The sequence below is a fragment of the Centroberyx affinis genome, unplaced genomic scaffold, assembly GCF_046629955.1.
Source record: "Centroberyx affinis isolate AG114_WGS23_722 - 3 ecotype Tasmania unplaced genomic scaffold, CSIRO-AGI_Caff_v1 ptg005723l_1, whole genome shotgun sequence".
Lineage (NCBI taxonomy): Eukaryota > Metazoa > Chordata > Actinopteri > Beryciformes > Berycidae > Centroberyx > Centroberyx affinis.
The window spans coordinates 2,440-21,269 of record NW_027282890.1 but is presented as its reverse complement, the minus strand read 5'-3'; the positions used below and the strand labels follow the sequence as shown (position 1 = coordinate 21,269).

General features: G+C 40.4%; 1 protein-coding gene across 1 annotated transcript; it reads left to right on the top strand.

Annotated features, from left to right (window-relative positions):
• The first annotated feature begins 684 nt into the window (after nucleotides 1-684).
• LOC139667718 (interleukin-1 receptor type 1-like) lies at nucleotides 685-15,384 on the top strand. Its single transcript, XM_071547212.1, has 11 exons — nucleotides 685-754; nucleotides 1,404-1,656; nucleotides 2,791-2,977; nucleotides 3,555-3,705; nucleotides 4,109-4,177; nucleotides 6,263-6,389; nucleotides 7,115-7,263; nucleotides 7,837-7,974; nucleotides 10,357-10,521; nucleotides 11,835-11,980; nucleotides 13,004-15,384. Exons 1-11 carry the CDS (start codon nucleotides 685-687, stop codon nucleotides 13,244-13,246), a joined length of 1,698 nt encoding a protein of 565 aa, XP_071403313.1. The 3' UTR covers nucleotides 13,247-15,384.
• Nucleotides 15,385-18,830: the final 3,446 nt, after the last annotated feature.

Here is an 18,830-nt window from a genome sequence, read left to right as displayed (position 1 = left end):
GGTCGTTACTAAGGCTCCGCCTACTTGCTGGAGTAGTAAACTAGGTTCCATTACATAGGAGTCTACTGACGTGACTGATTGTTTTCCAGTTATTAGTCAGACCCCATGTATTTCCAGGGAAACGGAGATAACACTAGCAAAAAGTTTTTTATTTTGAGAGCGAATTGCCCCACAATATGAATACATTTTGTTTATATCTTTTATTTTGTTGGTAACTGTTGTATAATCGCAATATTACACTCGAGGGTGTGCTTTACCGTCATTATTGGCACTTCAGTGATGCTTACGGACATTTTGTTTATATCTTTTATTTTGTTGGTAACTGTTGTATAATCGCAATATTACATTGCTTAATTTTGAAAGGCATTTTCATTGGTTTGGATTGGTGTCTGTGTCATAAATATCACAGGCTATCATTTGTGTGTGTGGGGTGTGGGAGAGGCCAGTGCCAGTTACAAAAAAGATAAAAAACTGTGGGTAGAGGGTTTCTGCAGGACACTGATAATATTTATCAGTGCATGAGTGAATGAGTTTATATACTAGGCTTTTGTTTGGATTGCTTATGCAACATGAGACAAAACAATAGGAATTACGTACATATACAATGAAAAGTGAATGGAATGTACTGTTGGATGATTTTCTTCTCCTCTCTCTCTCTGTCTCTCTCTCTCTCAGCTCTCAGTGATGGATGCTCTCAGATTCCTGTTCCTCAGCTTGGCGGTGGCTTTGCAAGGACACACATCTGAAGGCTCAGGTGGGAAACTGAATTTCCACACTATGCACAGTGATAGCCATTGTAGAAGCCTCCCTTTTTTAGCAGCATTTATCCTGCAACTGTCCTGCATTAGTACAGTATGCAGTGACAGTTGTTGACGTCTTTCCACTGCACATCTATCCCACTATGCGGGGGTGTGCAACAGTGCAGAAGCATAGCAGCAGGCATGTATGAAAGTGGGACTAATTGGATCGCTGCATGAACACAAACAAAATGAAGAAAACAAAATGAAACTGTTGCTATGCTGGAATGCAGTAAATAGGTATAGAGATTGTTCCTATACTGGTTTCGGTTTTTTATTATTGTCCTTAGTTACCTATTTTTATGTTTCTTTCTTACTTTCATTCTTTTGTCATTTTGCTAGACAAATTGTGTATTTTTTGTGTTTTATGTGAAGCACATTGAATTTGCCTTGTGTATAAAATGTGCTATAAAGTTTGCAGTTTTACATAGTAGAAGGCCTCCTTCATTCATTTATCCTGCATCAGTATAGTATGCAGTGCAGTAAGCATGTAAAAACTGGGGCTTCTTGGATGGCTACATATGCATGAATAGATCCAGGGATGAATAACATTGATATTTTCACCATTGCCATCATAATGTTGATCATGTTCTTCCACATATTCAGAGAAGGCAGAGCCTAAATGCAAGAACACTGAAGCAGAGCTTCTAAATCTGACGGAGGGCGAGGCGCTGTGCTTCGTGCCGTATTACGTGGCGAGATCCAAAGAGAATTTCACTGATGAGGAGTTCACCTGGTACAGAAACGACTCGCAGGTCAAGAGCATCTCCTCTGAGGAAGGAGAGCGGATCCATCACCATGGACCTGCACTCCTCTTCCTCGGCCTCTCCATCAACGACTCTGGCCTCTACATCACCCGGTGAGAGAGAGAGACAAACAGACAGACAGAGAGAGAGAGAATGAGAGACAGAGAAAGAGAGAGAGAGAAACCCTAAGTTTAGCTGCTATAAATCTCTGGAGAGAGATTTAATACAGCAGAATACTTTGTCTCCATAAAGGACTTAAAGTGCAATGAGAATTGCATTTGCAATGTCATGGTATAATTTAACAAAGGACCTGTTAATATAAAGTTACCCAAATTATCATAACTGTCAGCATTGTGGAAATTTGAAAAACTCTCCCTCTGTCTTCAACAGCATGAAACATATTTACAATTCCAGTCTTCCTGGTGTAAATGATGTCACCTACACCCAGGTTTTAATGAATGCTCTGATTAAGTTAATAGGTGTCCCAGAGTCTGTCAGACAATAGCCAGCCGGCTACTTGCCAAACTAGCCAAAACCTCTGTGCCACCATTGTCCCAACAATGGTGGCACAGAAGTCCCAACACTTTATATTTGTTCCTCCGTCCGACAAGCTTTGCACCGTCTAACCGTCAAAAACTGAAAATAATGATGCTCATTGTGGAAGAGGATCAACATGTTGGAAGTGATTTCTCCATCTTCTTTTCCCTCCTTCCACCATCTGCTGCCAGAAACTCTTTCAGCTTTAGCTCCGTTTGCTCTGGAAGAACAGAATCTCTTCCTGTTTTGTGCCGTAAAGCGATCCAGCAGATTTCCCTCCAGATCCACCAGGTGGAGAAACAATGGAGGATGCAGAGTAGAGGCTGATAGAGGCTGATGATCTCACGGCGATGGTCTTGATTGTTTACCGTATTTATACTAACGTCTAAGAATTAATGTGGTAATGCTTGAGTAATTTTGAAATGCTACACGTAGTACCTTTAAAATCTAAAACACAAAGCACCGAACCAGTTGGCAAGAAAGACATAAATGTGTCTGTTTACACTGCAAGCAAAATGTGAATGAAGATGAGATGCATTTCCTCATACACTGTCCTAAATATTTCCCAACAGAATATTATGAAAGGTATTACTTTGTTTCTCCGTACCCTAATGTGTACGTGTGCAGCTATGTACTGTATTTGTGTGTATGGATGCAGCTGTATGTCACCGGATGCTTTACATCACATTTAACTAGCTCTCCCCTCCTAGGCGGAACTCCTCAGGAAAATGTATCAACTATTCTGTAAAAATCGTCGTCTTCCCGGCAACCCAGCCGCTGGGCAAAGAACGGCTCTACCTCTCAATCAAAGCCCCAGACCGCAACCCCAGGATCCCATGTCCAGATCCTGTCAAGAAGCCATGCAAAAAAATGAATGGAAGCCTGTCCTGGTACAAGGTACAGACACTGCTGCTTACAGGATCTCACATATGCTCTTGCAGTGGAGGGTAAATTAGACATCTGTAAACAAATATCTGTGAATCTGTCAGTGGTAAGCATATCGAGAATTCTCTCTACCTGATAGAAACCCAGAATTAGCATGATGAGGATGTTGTATCTTTAAAGGGGCATTAAGTAAGTAAGTACCTTTATCTTCCTCTGTTGGGGACCAGTAGGAATTGTGACAACATTGATAGAACTGGAAGAGTCTTGAAACTCCAGTAGGACACAGAAATCTCAGCAGGTGGCCAAGCCATAGTGGAGTTTTTGGTATTGATCAACAACCCTATCAGTTCTGTGCTATGGGACAGTAAAAACCTTATTTATTGCCGCTTTAATCTTCAATATTTTTGTCTGCAACAGCCCAATTTCCCCTAGGTAATTCAGAGCTTAAAATACATTTACATCGTCTCAGCATTCTCTTCAATTCTCTACTTTTCTATCCTTTTCCTTCCTTCCATTTGACTTCATTTTCTTTCTTCTTTCTTTTCATATTTTCATCTTATCTTCCCCTCCCTTCCTGCCTCTGCCTCAGGACTTGACTCCTCTTCAAGGCGAGCATGGAGATGACCTCCGGGTGTACAATTCCACCACAGCTGACGAGGGCATCTACACATGCATTTGTACCTGGACACACAACCACAGAGTGTACAAGTCCACCGCCTCCAGGAGGCTTCAGATAGGGGGTGAGACAGCTTTCAAAGCTCTTTTAAAAAACAAAACAAAACACAGAAAGTCCACTGAACCAGCACACGTTGTTTTCTGCTGTCAGATATTGAGTGAATTAATAAGAGATATAAGATATCACTTTATCAATCCCCTTGGAGAAATTCAGGAATAGGGTTTAAAGGAATCTATTGAATTTTTAGGAGATTGTCCGATTGATAAGCTTACCTGTTATGTGAACAAAATGATCCGTATGTCCCCGGTAGATCATTCAATCTATTCCTCCATGCTAACACTTTAGCATATACTGTGTTGAGTGATAGTAGGCTCCATGCCAACATAATAGAATATAATAGATATAATATGAATATAATAGAATAGAATGGAATACTCATCTTTGTACCTCATTTTTCTGACCTACAGAGTCCTCTGACGTCTCTCCACCACAAATCATCATTCCACAGACAAACACAGTGCACCTCGCTGCCAAAGGTAAACTTTTAATAGAGCAAATTTAATCTGTGCATGATTGGAGTGAAACGAGGTTGAATTTAACAAGACTAGGTCAAAACCTGGCTGGACCGTGTATAGGTGTGCCACGTGCCACGGCCGACCAATGGTGTAACTAACTCAGCTGTAGACTGTTAATATACAGAATAATAGTCCATGCATCCATACTGATCTCCTTTCTGGCGCGTCCCGTCTCCTCTCTCCACCGCTGTCCTCTCCACCGCGCCCACAGCCTGCATTGATCCTCCCGATCCAAGCCCCGGTCGCTCTGGTACCCATCGGTGCTGAAAACGCAGTTCGCCGGACACCCGGTGACACATCGGCATCGGGACCCCCGCCGAAATCTCGGCCGGATCACCGGGAACAAATTGGCGCCTAGCTATTGGCACTGGCCGGAACCGTGGCCCCGGGAAACTTCGGGAAGCGTCGGCAATAAGCCCTCTGCGCGCCGAAACCTCATGCTTGTCTGTCTCTCTCTCTGCCAACAGAACAGAGGGCTGTCAGGTGGACTGAGCTCACGCATATGCATTGAAATACACGGCGATATGATATAATTGTATAGATTCTACTTTAGCTTCAGTTAGCGTCAGTTAGCTTCAGCTTACATGCATGATATTGGTCAGCCTGCTTACTGTGTGGGAGAAATGGCTCCCGATCTCAGTGGAGAAACAAGATGGCGGAGAAAACAAAACTTAAATTTCTGGCTCTGTGATCCTATGATGTGCCACGTGCCACGGCCGACCAATGGTGTAACTTGATCACTCAATCAGTCAGTCAGGCAGTCAGTCAGTGAGTGACAGACATTCGCGTTTATAGGGCTGGCCCCACTGTTGCGATCCAAAAACTCCACCTGTTAACAGCAAAGTGCTGTGGCAGCACACTGTTGTTGGAACTAAGAGAATCGCTGAACAAAATATTTAGTTCATGCGTTGACGGAGCCACTACAGTTAGAAAATCAGCGAGCTAATTCCTGGTCTGTGGATGTCCACAGGCTGCAGCAGAGACCCTGTCCATGCTTGTTTGACTTCTACCGTACCGCCTGGTATACGAGCGCACACTGGATTTCCCTTCTGCAGGGCTCCTGGCGCTCTGCGGCGCTAAACAGTGCAGACCGTAATTCACCTAAACAGTGTGCATTGCAAAAAATGAACGAGGATGAACGGACAAACGAACAAATGACTGACTGACTGCCTGTCTCACATCTAACCATATCACTCCGCAGTCAAGATGTCTGGTCCAATTTTTAGAATTTCCATTCAAATTAACTGCTGACACCTTCTGCCAAAAAGAAGGTACTCTTTGATTACTGAAGACAGTCCTGCTAGACTTTTTGGTGCAAGCTTGCAAATTACTTAAGCTTGTATTCAAATCATTTTAAATCAATACTTTGTGTCAAATGATGAATGTTTTTGCTCAGTAGCTGTGTAATAAGCGGGATAATGTACAGCTGGTCATTATTGCAAAATAAACCCCAGGGTGATCAGAGTGACTCAAGACCCCGGTGAGAAGCAGAGACACCAGATGTCTCTTGTAACACACTTTGGTCTGAATAATAGTGGAAAAATTTACTTTGTTGCATTTTTGTCACATGAAGAAACAGCTGCATATGAGCATCAGACTTCATTTTGTTCTGCTAGGCTTTCCAGGCATGAGGAACCGCATCCGTCTCCTTCTACCCATAATCCCTTGTGTTTTGGGGTGGTTTCCTGTAGTTGGTTGGATTACGTTCTCGCTCCTAATGAACCGCACCGCAGTTCTGTTGTTAGAGGACTGAGACTCTCGGTGGCGTTATTTGGTGGTGGAGTTCAGATGGGTTGTTCTCACCTGGAGAAATGAACCAAAGTAATACATCTTTGTCAAGGTGATAATTATCAAAACAATATTTCAACGCAATAAATGAGTTTAGAAATATAAAAAAAAAAAAAAAAAAAAAAAAAAAAAAGAAATGAACCAAAGTAAAGGAGGAAACGCTGCAGAGTTTGAATAAACCGCTCTGAACATGCTGGCTGTGAACGCACCATAAGAGTGGAACCTCTCCAGTAAAACCTGTCCTCTTGCACCTGCCAGGCTCCAGGACGACGATGAACTGCTCGGCGTTCTGTGGGAAGAACATTGCTGACGGCTGTAATGTTTGGTGGCAGAAGAACGGGAAGTCTCTCGAGGGGGAAGACGGGTACGATCTAACCACCAGAGGGTAAGAACAACAGAACTGCACCAGTTCAAGAAACTATGTACAAAATGTGCCAATATTATGGGTAATATAATGTACTGTATTATGTGTACCATATCATTTAAACATTGTGTAAAAACACAATGTGACACAATGTTATAACTTGTATAGTGTAGTTACACCCTTGTAAGTATATTATATATCAGGGAGACTTTCATGAGGTACTTACAAAATATTATTATAATATATACGTTGATACTCAGGTTAATACACTGGAATAAGACCACTATAAAGTGATATTTAGAATAGAATAGAATAGAATAGAATAGAATAATCTGCAAACATTCATGATCATGCATGAGTATGCACACACACGCGCACACACACACACACACACACACACACACACACACACACACACACACACTGACAGTACTGCAGAGGCATCTATGCTTATGCAAACTGACACTCATACTAATGGACAGGCACAAACACACACACTCATTTCATGACATTTTGGCACATTCACACACTGAATGTTCTGTAAAGAGTTTGAATTGTAGATGGAAAAAACTATCTGGAACTTTTAAACATTTAAAATTCTTTTTTTTTTTTTTTATCTTCTGCATTTTTATCTCTGTCGTGTTTTGCTGCTGCAGATTCAGTTTCCTCTGGTCGATCAGTAAAGTTGATCTTGATCTTAACTTCACGTCTCCTTACTGAACCGAACTGTGTGTCTCCTGTTGAAGGGCCATTGTGGGGCTGTCGAAGCAGACCATCATCACCGCTCTCCTGACCATCGCCAGAGTGTCTGCTCAAGACTTCCAGACCACGTTCACATGCGTCGCTGAGAACAGCCTCGGCCGGACGTCAGCCTCTGTGACTCTGAAGCCACCAGGTCAGTGGAAGGAGGCATGAACACACTGAGACCAAGAAGATTTATTAAAGCAATATTCCACTTAGTTTTAACATGGGGGTTATTGTGAAAAGCAGAATATAAACTACTCACCAAGATCAGATGCAGCTGAACGAGTTTATTGCGTTCAGATTTTTATTTCTCATTCATTTGAATGAAAACTGGCATTGAACACGTTGGTGAACAGATTCAAGAACAGATCCTGCTGCTGTAATTTTCAACTGACTGTTGGTCCAAGCTTTAGAACAACATTTTTTAGCCAAATAGCATGTTTATTGATAGAAGAGAACATAGTGGAGGGATACCATTTAGGAGAGATAGTTCCTGGGAGACCGGATCTACTTATATTTTTGAATACTAATTTTAGTGTAAACCAAGAACAGGCAATGGAAATGCCGTTTTACATGATATGGGACCTTTAAAACACACACACACACACACAAGTACACACAGTGAATACGTTAAGATGCGAACGCGCTCACAAACACATATTTGAGCACGTGCAGCCAAACTCAAACACACTCAGTCGCACCTCTTCATTCGTCGTGTCTCCAGAGTCGATCGCTCCGCTCGTCATCGGGGCGGTGAGCGTGGTTCTGCTCTCTGTGTTGGCGGCCGCCATGGTCAAGTACTTCGCCATCGACCTCGCTCTCCTCTTCAGACGCTACTGCACGCTCAGCAGCCGCCACGAAGGTAAGGAAGAGAACAGGAAATTAGAGGTTAAAGGATAACACCGGTGTTTTTTTAAGTCGTCCAGCCTCCTCTCTGTTTCTGCACACAGTCAGCACAGTTGCAGATATCAGCACTCGTTTTCCTCCTTCATTCATTCCTGTCTTTCAGTATGAAAAACAAAATTTCCACAGAGCAATAGAATCCATGTGTGTATATATGAATGGGCTTTTCAAAAAAATGCCAAAAATAAGAGCTTTATTGAACTGATAACCCATGAGATATACTATGTTTTGTTCCAGGGGTTAAAATACATCCACCAGCATCACCTTTGTGAATTTTGATCTTTTAGTTACTTTTAATATTAATTTATGCTATATATTATAATTCCCCCTCCCCACGATTGAGTTTCCTGTTGCCATGAATAAACAGAATATACTTAATTTACAATAAGTCCTAGATTAATCCTATCCTAGAATAAGTCCTGGAGATTTATTGCTTAAAATGTACAAAAATGTAAAATAATAGATCTGCAATTGAGAACAAAAGTACAAAAGTAATTAAAACGCCTTTATTGATGTAACATTCAAAACATGCATATACTCTTCATCAGAGATCAGTTTGGAAACTTTTGGAACATTTTGGATAGTTATTTATTTTTTTACCAGCAAAAAATCTCTAATAGCACCTATTGTTACTTAAGTATTTTGCTGCCTGCATTGAACACCTGTCCTGCCTTCATACAGTGCAGATCCTCATACAGGGGAAATAAATGATGATCCCAACAGTAATAGTTAGTCCTGTTCACCACCATGTGTTTTGTTGACATTAACATTTCTCCATATAGGGAATGTGACGCATATCCAGTGGCCTGTTCTTTACACTTTGCATAAAAAGACTAAGACATTCTCACTGTGTTTTTACACTTACTTCTTGCCGTTGTGATTCCAGTTTGCGCACCTCACTCTGATCTGGACCAATGGTTCTCAACCTGAGAGTTGGAACACGCGAGATGATTTATGGGATAGGAAAACAAAATATTTCGACTACACTAATTTATTATCATATCTATTTTGTCAGATTTTTCTTGTGACATATTCTTGGCCTTTGGTAATAAATCAAATGAAACAAGCTAAAAGGGAAAATCAGTAGGCATCGCTTCATTTTAAGGAGCCACAAGCCGAAAAGGTTGAGAGCCTGTTCCAGACAAACCTGAGGGAAACAACTTGACAACCGTCCTCAGAGAGAACGATAATGAGCAAATCTTGAATGTATGTAACCTGGCTGACACCTGACCCTGAGTCAGTGACAAAGGAAGGATTTCTGTCTTTACTTAAAGCAATTCCCCCCCCATGTCTTACAGCATGTGATTCTTTTAGCAGCCACCTGGGGGCGCTCAGTCTGCAGCCACAGCTTCTGCAGCTGCACCACAGCAGCATGGGACAGTCAGAGAGTTAGATGGGAGATGGGAGAGTCTGTGTTGTTTAGTCCAAATCAAATGCAACATTGCTGACCTAAACTACAGTTAATGTATTTTATAGAAATATTTAAAGCAACTACAGTTGAAGGGTTTCATTCCAAAATTCATCTTCAAATTCAAAACTTCATCAATCAATATTTTTTAAAAACACTGGTGATTCTGTCCTCAAAAACATACTGTAAGCCAGTGGTTCTTAACCTTTTCCATATCAAGGATCCCTAATTTAGTCCACATTAGAGCCACAGACCCCCATTTGATGAGTTATTGTTAGATATGATTTTGTCCAGAATTCCATGACTATCTGTATTGTAGGTAGAGAGATAACACAGAAACTATGATCCAAATAGTCAGTTTCTACATTCTCTAATTGTTCTTGTAAATGAAATAATGAAGTTTAACAATTCATCAATTTGCTGGGGACCCCCTGGAATGCCCTCAAGGACCCCTGGTGGTCCCCGGACCCCACGTTGAGAACCACTGCTGTAAGCAAAGGTCTAAAGGTGTCTCATAAGTTTAATATTAACTCACAATTTGTTTCACTTGCATGTCAGCAGCCATTCTGTCAGACCTGGAGTCACATTTTAAAAATAGTGGATATATTTTATATTTTTTTTCCCAGCTAGTGTGGGGATTCGAACCGGCAACCTTCTGGTTATACGCTTCTTTAACCTCAAGGAGAATGCTAAATAAAAAACAAAACAAAAAAACAATTTTAATCAGCAATAATAAGTTAGTTATAGAATATTTTATGAGCTAATGCCAAAAGCTGTAAGTAGCCATTGAATGCATTTCTGATGAATACAATGACTGAAAATATCAAATATTTCCACCTTGACTGAAAAGCTTCTTCCACTCGACTGTAAATGAAAACAGTACTGACTTCAGCTTGATATCACACGTCCTCCTCCTCGCTCTGTGTCCTGCAGATGGGAAGGTGTATGACGCCTATGTGGTCTACCAGACGCAGAAGGGGGACAAGGCCTTGGAGGAGACGCTCTGCCAGTTCGTCACCAACGTTCTGCCCTCTGTCCTCGAGCAGAAGTGCGGCTACCGGCTCTTCATCCACGGCAGGGACGACATACCCGGGGAAGGTCAGAGCTTTAAGTTTGGTACTGAGCCTTTTTGGACACGCAGGCACCCGTACACAGACATGTAGAAGGCCCACTGTTTACTGCATGCTTGCTGACCTGCTGCTGCACTTTTGCTCCGTGGAGAGGTGAAGTCTGACATCATTTTATAGGCTGTGAGGTTAGCATTTCTGCCATTTGGTGTGTAATCCAAAATCTCTATGGAAAATATGAATGGGACTTGCAAAAAGTGACAAAATACACAAAGCTCGCCAACTGTGTTCTTCCATGAAATAAAATACATCAACTAACATAACCTTTATGAATTTTTGACCATCAATTACTTTTCATATTGATTGTTGCTAGCAAAATGCTAATTATTTTGTCATTAGCTTGTAGCTAGCAACAATTGGAAAACACAACAACTGGAATAGAACTAACAACTAACAAGAACAAAGCAACTCTTGTAGTCCACTTTCACCAATGATTAGCATTTTGTTAGCATAGATGAATATTAACAGATCTAAAAGATCAAAATTCACAAAAAAAAATAAAAAAATCTTATTCATATTTTCCATAGGGATTCTGGACTACATGTCAAAAGATGCTAATCTATGGCAAAACAAAATAACAGAAAACAACAACTTGGAATGGTCTTGTCGTTAGTTGTTTTGGGGAAGCTACAGTTTTGTTTCACTTTATACTAACTTGATATAGCTGAATTTCATTCAACAAAGAATTGTCTGTGGTACTAATGCAGGAAACTGTATGTAACTGTTGTAACTGTTTAATCCCTTCTTAAAAGAACAATTTTTAAGACATGATGATACATAAATAAATGATAAAGATATAGTAATTGGCTATATATATGTATTTTTATAATTCCCTTTCCTTTTCCTTCCCTCCCCACTCCCTCTATCCTTGCCCCTCTTTTTTATTCATCATCTTCTCTCTTTTTTTTTATCACTGCACACTGATACAGGAAGGGTCTTCAAGTGTTTTTTGGTTAGGAAACTAAAATGACTCAAACAAGTCTGGGATTTGTTAAAATAAAGAAACAAGCAGATCTGAGTAAAGAATCCAGTGTGGTTCTGAAAAAGACCTTTTAATACTGATGATTTGAGACTTTTCATATGTTCTTAAATGCTTCTTTACAGCTCCATAAAGGGTCTATGTAGAACCATTTGAGCATGATGCTTGGTGAACCTTTCCAAAAGGGTTCTTTACAGCACCATAAAGGGTTTTGCTATGGTACAAGCCCTAAAGAACCGAAAGTAAAACACTTTTTGTTAAGCGTGAACCTCTCCCTCTGCCCCCCCCCCCCCCCCCCCCAACAGACCGTCTGGAGCTGGTGGAGACCCGCGTGAAGCTGAGCAGGAGGCTGATGGTCATCCTCACCCCGGGGTCCGGATCGGGGTCAGAGGTCACGGACCAGCAGCGCACCTCCCCCCAAACCCCTGTGGTCGGGGGGTATGATTGGCAGGTGGGGATTTGCAGATCTAGAAAAAAAAAACCAATACAATATTTAAAGCAATATTCCACTAAGTTTTAACATGGGAGTTATTTGGCTCTTGACCGCCATGAAAACCAGAATATAATCTACTCACCAAGATCAGATACAGCTGGACGAGTTTGTAGAGTTTGAATTTTTACTTCCCATTAATTTGAATGAGCCACGAAAATAGACTGAAAACTGACATTTAACACGTTCATGAACAGATCCTGCTGCTGTGATTTTCAGCTGACTGTTGGTCCAACGCTTTAGAACAGAATTTTGCTAAATAGCATTTTTATTAATAGAAGAGAACATAGCAGAGGGATACCATTTTGGAGAGATAGTTCCTGTTTGGGAGACCGGATCTACTTTTATTTTTAAATACAAATTTTAGCGTAAACCTGCAAAATGAGGATGGACCCAGGATGCTTTATTGTCTTTAACGTGGGATCTGTTGATTAATCTGTTCACCAACATGTTAAATGCACGTTAAATATATGTTTTCAGGCTATTTTCATGAAAACCAGAATTTAAACTACTCACCAGGATTGGATGCAGCTGGGACGAGTTTGTAGTGTGTGAAACCTGCACAGGAATCCCCTTAGCCTAAATATATCATGCTAACCTCTGAAATGTCCCGTTTTTCTGATAAGTTTCTTCACTCTACCAGAATACCTGTTTGCTCTGAGGTATGAACTAACCTCAAGGCAAGAATGCCAAGACATTGTTTTAGTTTCTAGGTATAAATGTCTGTAATTATGAATGTGAAGCAGGGAAGTGCTAAAAGAAAGCATGCATGCTAAGACAAACTTTCATAATATTAGCTTCCTCCTCTCTTACCTCTTGTCTTTATCACTGAGCTTCAATCTAATGTTACTTAGCCAGAAACAGTGATTCTTTGGCTCCGCCACTGAGGTTTAACTCAACCAGTCAGATTATTTCTGCCTCTGAAAAATATAATAATACTAACACTTCAATCAGCTCGATAAAAGGGGTCTTCTTAATTTCCAGGTGGGGCTCCACGAGGCGCTGGTCCAGACAGAAATGAGTGTGATTCTGGTCCAGCTGGGAGCCATGGGGCCGCAGGGCTACACACACCTCCCCGCCGGCTTGCAGCACCTGGTCCGCAAGAGCGCCCCCCTCAGGTGGCGGGAGGACTCGCGGGGCGCCGCCATGAAGAACTCGCGCTTCTGGAAGAGAGTGCGCTACATGATGCCGGCCACGCCCGCCAAGAGCACGCCTGCTATTGTTTGAAATCCTCGTTGGATTTATCCTGCATGTCACATTTCGCTTTGGGCCGGCTCGAATGACAGATGCAAACGTTTGACAGCTTTGAAATGAAGGTCAGGACACACCTCCTCCCTCACACCCTCTGTTGTTTGATTAGAGAGGAGCGGGATAGATCACATGGTCAGGTGAAGGTCTGTCTGCTACATCAGTCCAGACTGAGCGCAGAGCGGAGCTTTGGTTTCCTCAATCAGCTGAACACATGAAGTTCATCTCAGCCTATTTCACATAAATCGCCATAACTCAGGAACGCATTGTCCTATGGTAACCAAACTTACACACGTGTGCAGGTATGTACTCTGAGCTAATATACAAAAATTGGTGTCATTTCGCCTATAGGGGGCGCTATAGCAACATTTTAAAGGGCCATAACTCGGTGACTGTAGATCATAGGAACAAAATTCCTTGATTGCTGGATTCCTTGGGCCAAGTCGCATCTTGCAACGAAGTCACAGGCCAACACAAAAGCCGGTGTTAGACTGCATGTCCGAACTTCACAACATGTCAGTTTTTGTGTGTGTCTTTCTACCTTCTGTAATGTTTTGTCTATCTGTCTGTCTTATCAAATTGTGCTTGGACCCCTCAATTGCTGCTTGTATTTATTGTTATATATTTATTATTATTATTATTATTCCTGCCGCTGGTGGTGGTGGTGTTGTGGTTGTTATTACATTAACTAAACCAACATAGGTTGATTCAGCAGTTCTGTTTCTCATGTCGTTCTGAATGTCAAAGCGCCTCATCACAGAGCTCGCAGTCAGATCCTGATCAACCTTCTCATCTCCTCTGCTCGCTTCTATCTATCTATCTGCACTCAACCTTGATTTGGGTATTTGTTTATCATTTGTTTATTGTTAGGATCCCCATCAGCTGTTCATGGTGCAGCAGCTGCTCTTCTTGGGCTCCACACAAAACATGAAAACATTTGCTTACGTTGCACTTCACCATTCCAGTACAGTGCGTTTCTTTACATTGCTTAGACTTTGTGTTACTCTAGAACAGTCTGTGTGTTCCACAGAGGAAGGACGAAAGAAAAAAAACGAAAGTCACAAATCGACAAAAGTTGAAATTAAAAAAGAAGAAAGAAGGAAAATAGAGAAAGGAATTCTTCTGATATGATTCTGGTTCTGTCACATTGTTCTCCTTGCGAATAATTATTGCTATTATTATTTTGTCTTTTGTCTCATGATTTATTATTAATTATCAGTCGTTGGAAAGTTTCACTGTAAGATAATCCCTTATCTGTTTTTATAAGTTAGTCTGCTTGTTGATTTGTTGCTTGAATATTTGGCAGAAATATGAAAAGAAATTTATGAATATCTACTTTACCAATTTTTGGAATCAATATTGATTTGAAGGCATCAGAATGTATGAAACGTTTTTGAAAAGCTCCAACATGTCCGATTCTTGCCATGAGAAATAATGTTCTTGTTATCATAAAATCACAACATTCAGGTCTTATGGCTGTCATCAGAGCTCAGGCCACCTCAGATCACAATTTTGACAAATATGTATTATTAAATAAATATTTTTTTATTTGAACTGAAAAAAGAGTTGTGCTCCTTCTGCTTCATCACATGCAGCAGAAATGTGAAGGTTTGTTCATGCAGGCGTGTTCGACTTGAGTCACCATGTTCCAACATTTACCAGGTTTACATTTGGATGCAAACTGAATTTAATATTAATATTAATTTAATATAATATTAAAACCAGTTCTGCCTCCACCGCATAGTTTAATGTCAACATCTTGATGTCAGTTCATCAGTTCAGTCTTTCCGGCAGCATTAATGCAGCACCTGTGTAAAGCTTTGGAAATATCAACTGTGAATTTATGTATTTACACTGGATGGAGGCGAATGTCACAGCTTAATGAAGTAAATGCCAAGTTCTATGGGCTCAGTAAAGAGTCAAAAAGATTTTGAGCTTGTAAAATGATTTTTGCAAATAATTTGAGACTTGCAGTTGTATATCACCATTTGTGAACATGTGGAAACATTTTGCATGAATGTATTTGAATGTGTTCATTACACATTCACAAAACTATATCTGTTTGCTCTGATTTTTTTTTTTGCAACCTCACATTTGAAATCATTTGTCCACAAATGTTATTTGTTATAAATGTTACAAAATTTGAATTCACATTCAAATACATTCATGCAAAATGTTTTCACATGTTCACAAATGGTGATAAACTGCAAGTCTCAAATTATTTGCAAAAATCATTTCACAAGCTCAGAATCTTTTTTACAGGCTCAAAATCTTTTTGACTCTTTATTGAGCCCATAAAGTTCATGCTGTCTATCAATCAAGAAGCCCGGCTACCATCTGAGGCTGCCAGTCACAGCTGGAGAGAGATTTTAAATTTGTATTTTTAATTTTTAATTACATATATTGTTTGATTTGTGTGATCTGTCTATGAGTCTCCATTGACTTTCATCACAGACTGGATTCTGTAAAACCAACTCCTGGAATACTATAATTGCTGGCATGAAAGTTAAACTCATTAGAGAATGTTTATATGTAAATGATATAATAAACAGTTATTTCCAAAATGGATATATTGTGTTTTTCATATGCTGTGTATCATCAGCAGTGTTGTTGTGTCACTTTCATTCTGCTTTGTTTAGCTCTGAAAATCATACTGCTAACAAAACAGGGTTACCAAGATAATATAACTTTTTCTGCTCTCTGTGGATTTTTTTTTTTCTCAGATGTCATTTTGCATGATGTCACCAAGAAAAAGTCAGCGAAACAATCCCTGATGCCAGTGGCTGCTAATGTCAGATGTTGACAGTTCAAAAGTGAACGTGTGTGCAATTCAGTATTTTACAAGAAAAAAAGTATAAATTAAGGAAAAATCAGAACAAGTAGACATGATAAAACGTTTGTATAGTAGAAATATGTTTTTTTTCCCCTATTCCATAAATCACCCCGCGACCCCCCCAAAATTATCTTGCGACCCACTGGGGGGTCCCGACCCCCAGGTTGAGAACCACTGCTTTAGTGAAGGTAAAAAAGTATCTAACTGAAAATGTAGCTGTAATAGCCTGTCAGCCTGCTTCATACTTACCTGTGTAAGGAGAGACACGAGAGACACGCACACACACAAACGCACGCACGCACTCACACACACCCACACACCGAGACGAGAGAGCGAGAGAGAAACTATGTGTTGTGTGTGAGTGTGAGTGTGTGTGTGTGTGTGTGTGTGTTTGCGCGTATAGAGTGACTATTTGCATGGACATGGTTGACAGATATGTGAAGTCTCAATCTCAGCCTCTGGGTGGAGACAGACAGACAGGTACACGGTGAAGCAGTCCTGCTACTCACACACACACACACACACACACACACACACACACTCACTCAGTCACATCCAGTAAGCTCTATATGTATTCTCTCTGCAGTGTGTTGTCTGGAGGAAAGCCTACACTGACTTAATTGTGATTTTCCGAGCGGTTCCTCGGTCAGACTGGGTCTCAGGACGGGATGGATGCCGCGTAAAAGTGAGTGACAACCTGGAATTCCTCTCCTCTTTCTACCTGTCCTTTACATATACAAATCATTTCTGACGTAAAAGAACTATAGCAGCCCTGTAATATATTTTAAAAGGATACGACAGCCTAAAATGTTACAGCAAAACTTTACGTTCCTCTAGGAATATTATAGTGATACCAAAGGAGATAGAAATACCATAAAGTACAAGATCACTGTATATTCACTACTGAGTCCCATAGGCACACTATGTATTCCTATAGGAATGTTATAGGAATAGCTAGTGATATATAGAAAAAATAACATTATAGATCGCTACTCACTTGACACACTATATTCCTATAGTAATATTATTCTCTGGCATAAGAAATATGATCCACTGATCAGTGTGATTAGGCTGGAGGTGGACTGGTGCATAGCAATTAAATTTGTGGATAATAAGAATGTTTTTATAATCTTAAATGTTTACACTCCTTATGAATGTTACCGAAATGAGGATGAATATCTTAACAGGCTCGCATTTATAAGTTCTTTTATTAAAGAAAACGCATATACATGTGTATTTGTTGTGGGTGATATGAACGCTGATATTTCAGATAATAACTCCCTGTTTGGTCAATACTTAATTCAGTTTTGTCAAGATAGCAAGCTGGTTCTTTCCAGCAAAGTGCTGTTGCCGGTAGAAAGTTACACATATATCAGTGAAGCATGGCATGCATACAGCATCTTGGCTGGATCACTGTATATGCACAGCTGATGCTCATGATTGTTTAGAGAGTGTTGAGATCCTGTATGGTCTGGCCACAGCAGATCACACACCTGTCTCTATGATATTACATGTTGAATCTACCTGAGTTGATCAGTTATGATATCGGTGCCGCTGCTCTGCGGGCGACACGGACACACACCTGTGCTGCTGTTTGTTTGGTGTTTGCTTGGCTTTTTATGAGCGATCTGTATGCCCGATGTGCAATTCGTATGATCAAGACGAAGGACTAAATGATGGCGTGTGTTTCGGGACTTTTGTTGTTGCCGTTAATGCTCTTGTGCGGACTTGTAGCACCCGATAATATAATAATTTCCTGAAAATGTAATAACGCCTGAAAATGTTATAAAATTTGCACTTAACTTGATCGAAAATGTAATAAAACTCAATGTTGAATAACTTGACCAATAATGAAAATAAAATGTCCTGACTGACATTGTAATAGTTACCTGGGGTCCTCAGTGCTCCTCAGAAGCTTATCTGACCTGGAATGGTCTCCCAAGGGGGGTAGTCCATCACCCACTCAATAAGACCAGGATGTAGTTGCATGTCCCTGAGTTTCTGCCCATGTGCATATGGCTGTATGGAGCTCAAAGTCTGCACTTTAACCTAATACTCATTCTTTCATTTCATATCCAATGTACGTATATAACATTCTTAAATTCTTAAAACACAAAATGTAGAACTCTGGACTGAAAATGAACATCATCAGTTTTGAAAAAAAAAAGACCCACCTGAAAGGTATTACATTATCAGTAAAAATGTTATTACAATATCAGTCAGGACATTTTATTACATTATTGGACAAGTTATTACATTATTGGGTTTTATTACATTTTCGATCAAGTTAAGTGCAAATTTTATTACATTTTCAGGCGTTATTACATTTTCAGGAAATTATTACATTATTGGGTGCTACAGGCCTGACCAAAAAAGTTTGAGAACCACTGCTTTAACTTAAACCTAGAGTTTACATTTCCAAACATGAAATGTAAAAATAAACATAAAAATGTATTATTGGTCAAGTTATTACATTATTGGATTTTATTATATTGAAAGGTGAGTCCTGTATCATGCTTTTCACTGAGACTTTGGTTACACCCAGAGATCCCTGACTGTCTTTTGGAAGTAGAAGGGTTCTCACACATTCGCTCTGACAGAAGTGAGCTGTCAGGGGAAAGCTAAGGGGGCTCTGCCTGTACATAAATGACAAGTGGTGCAGACAGCACACAGTCCAGGAGACAATCTGTAACCCTGGAACTGTTATGTGTGAGTCTCAGGCTGTTCTAC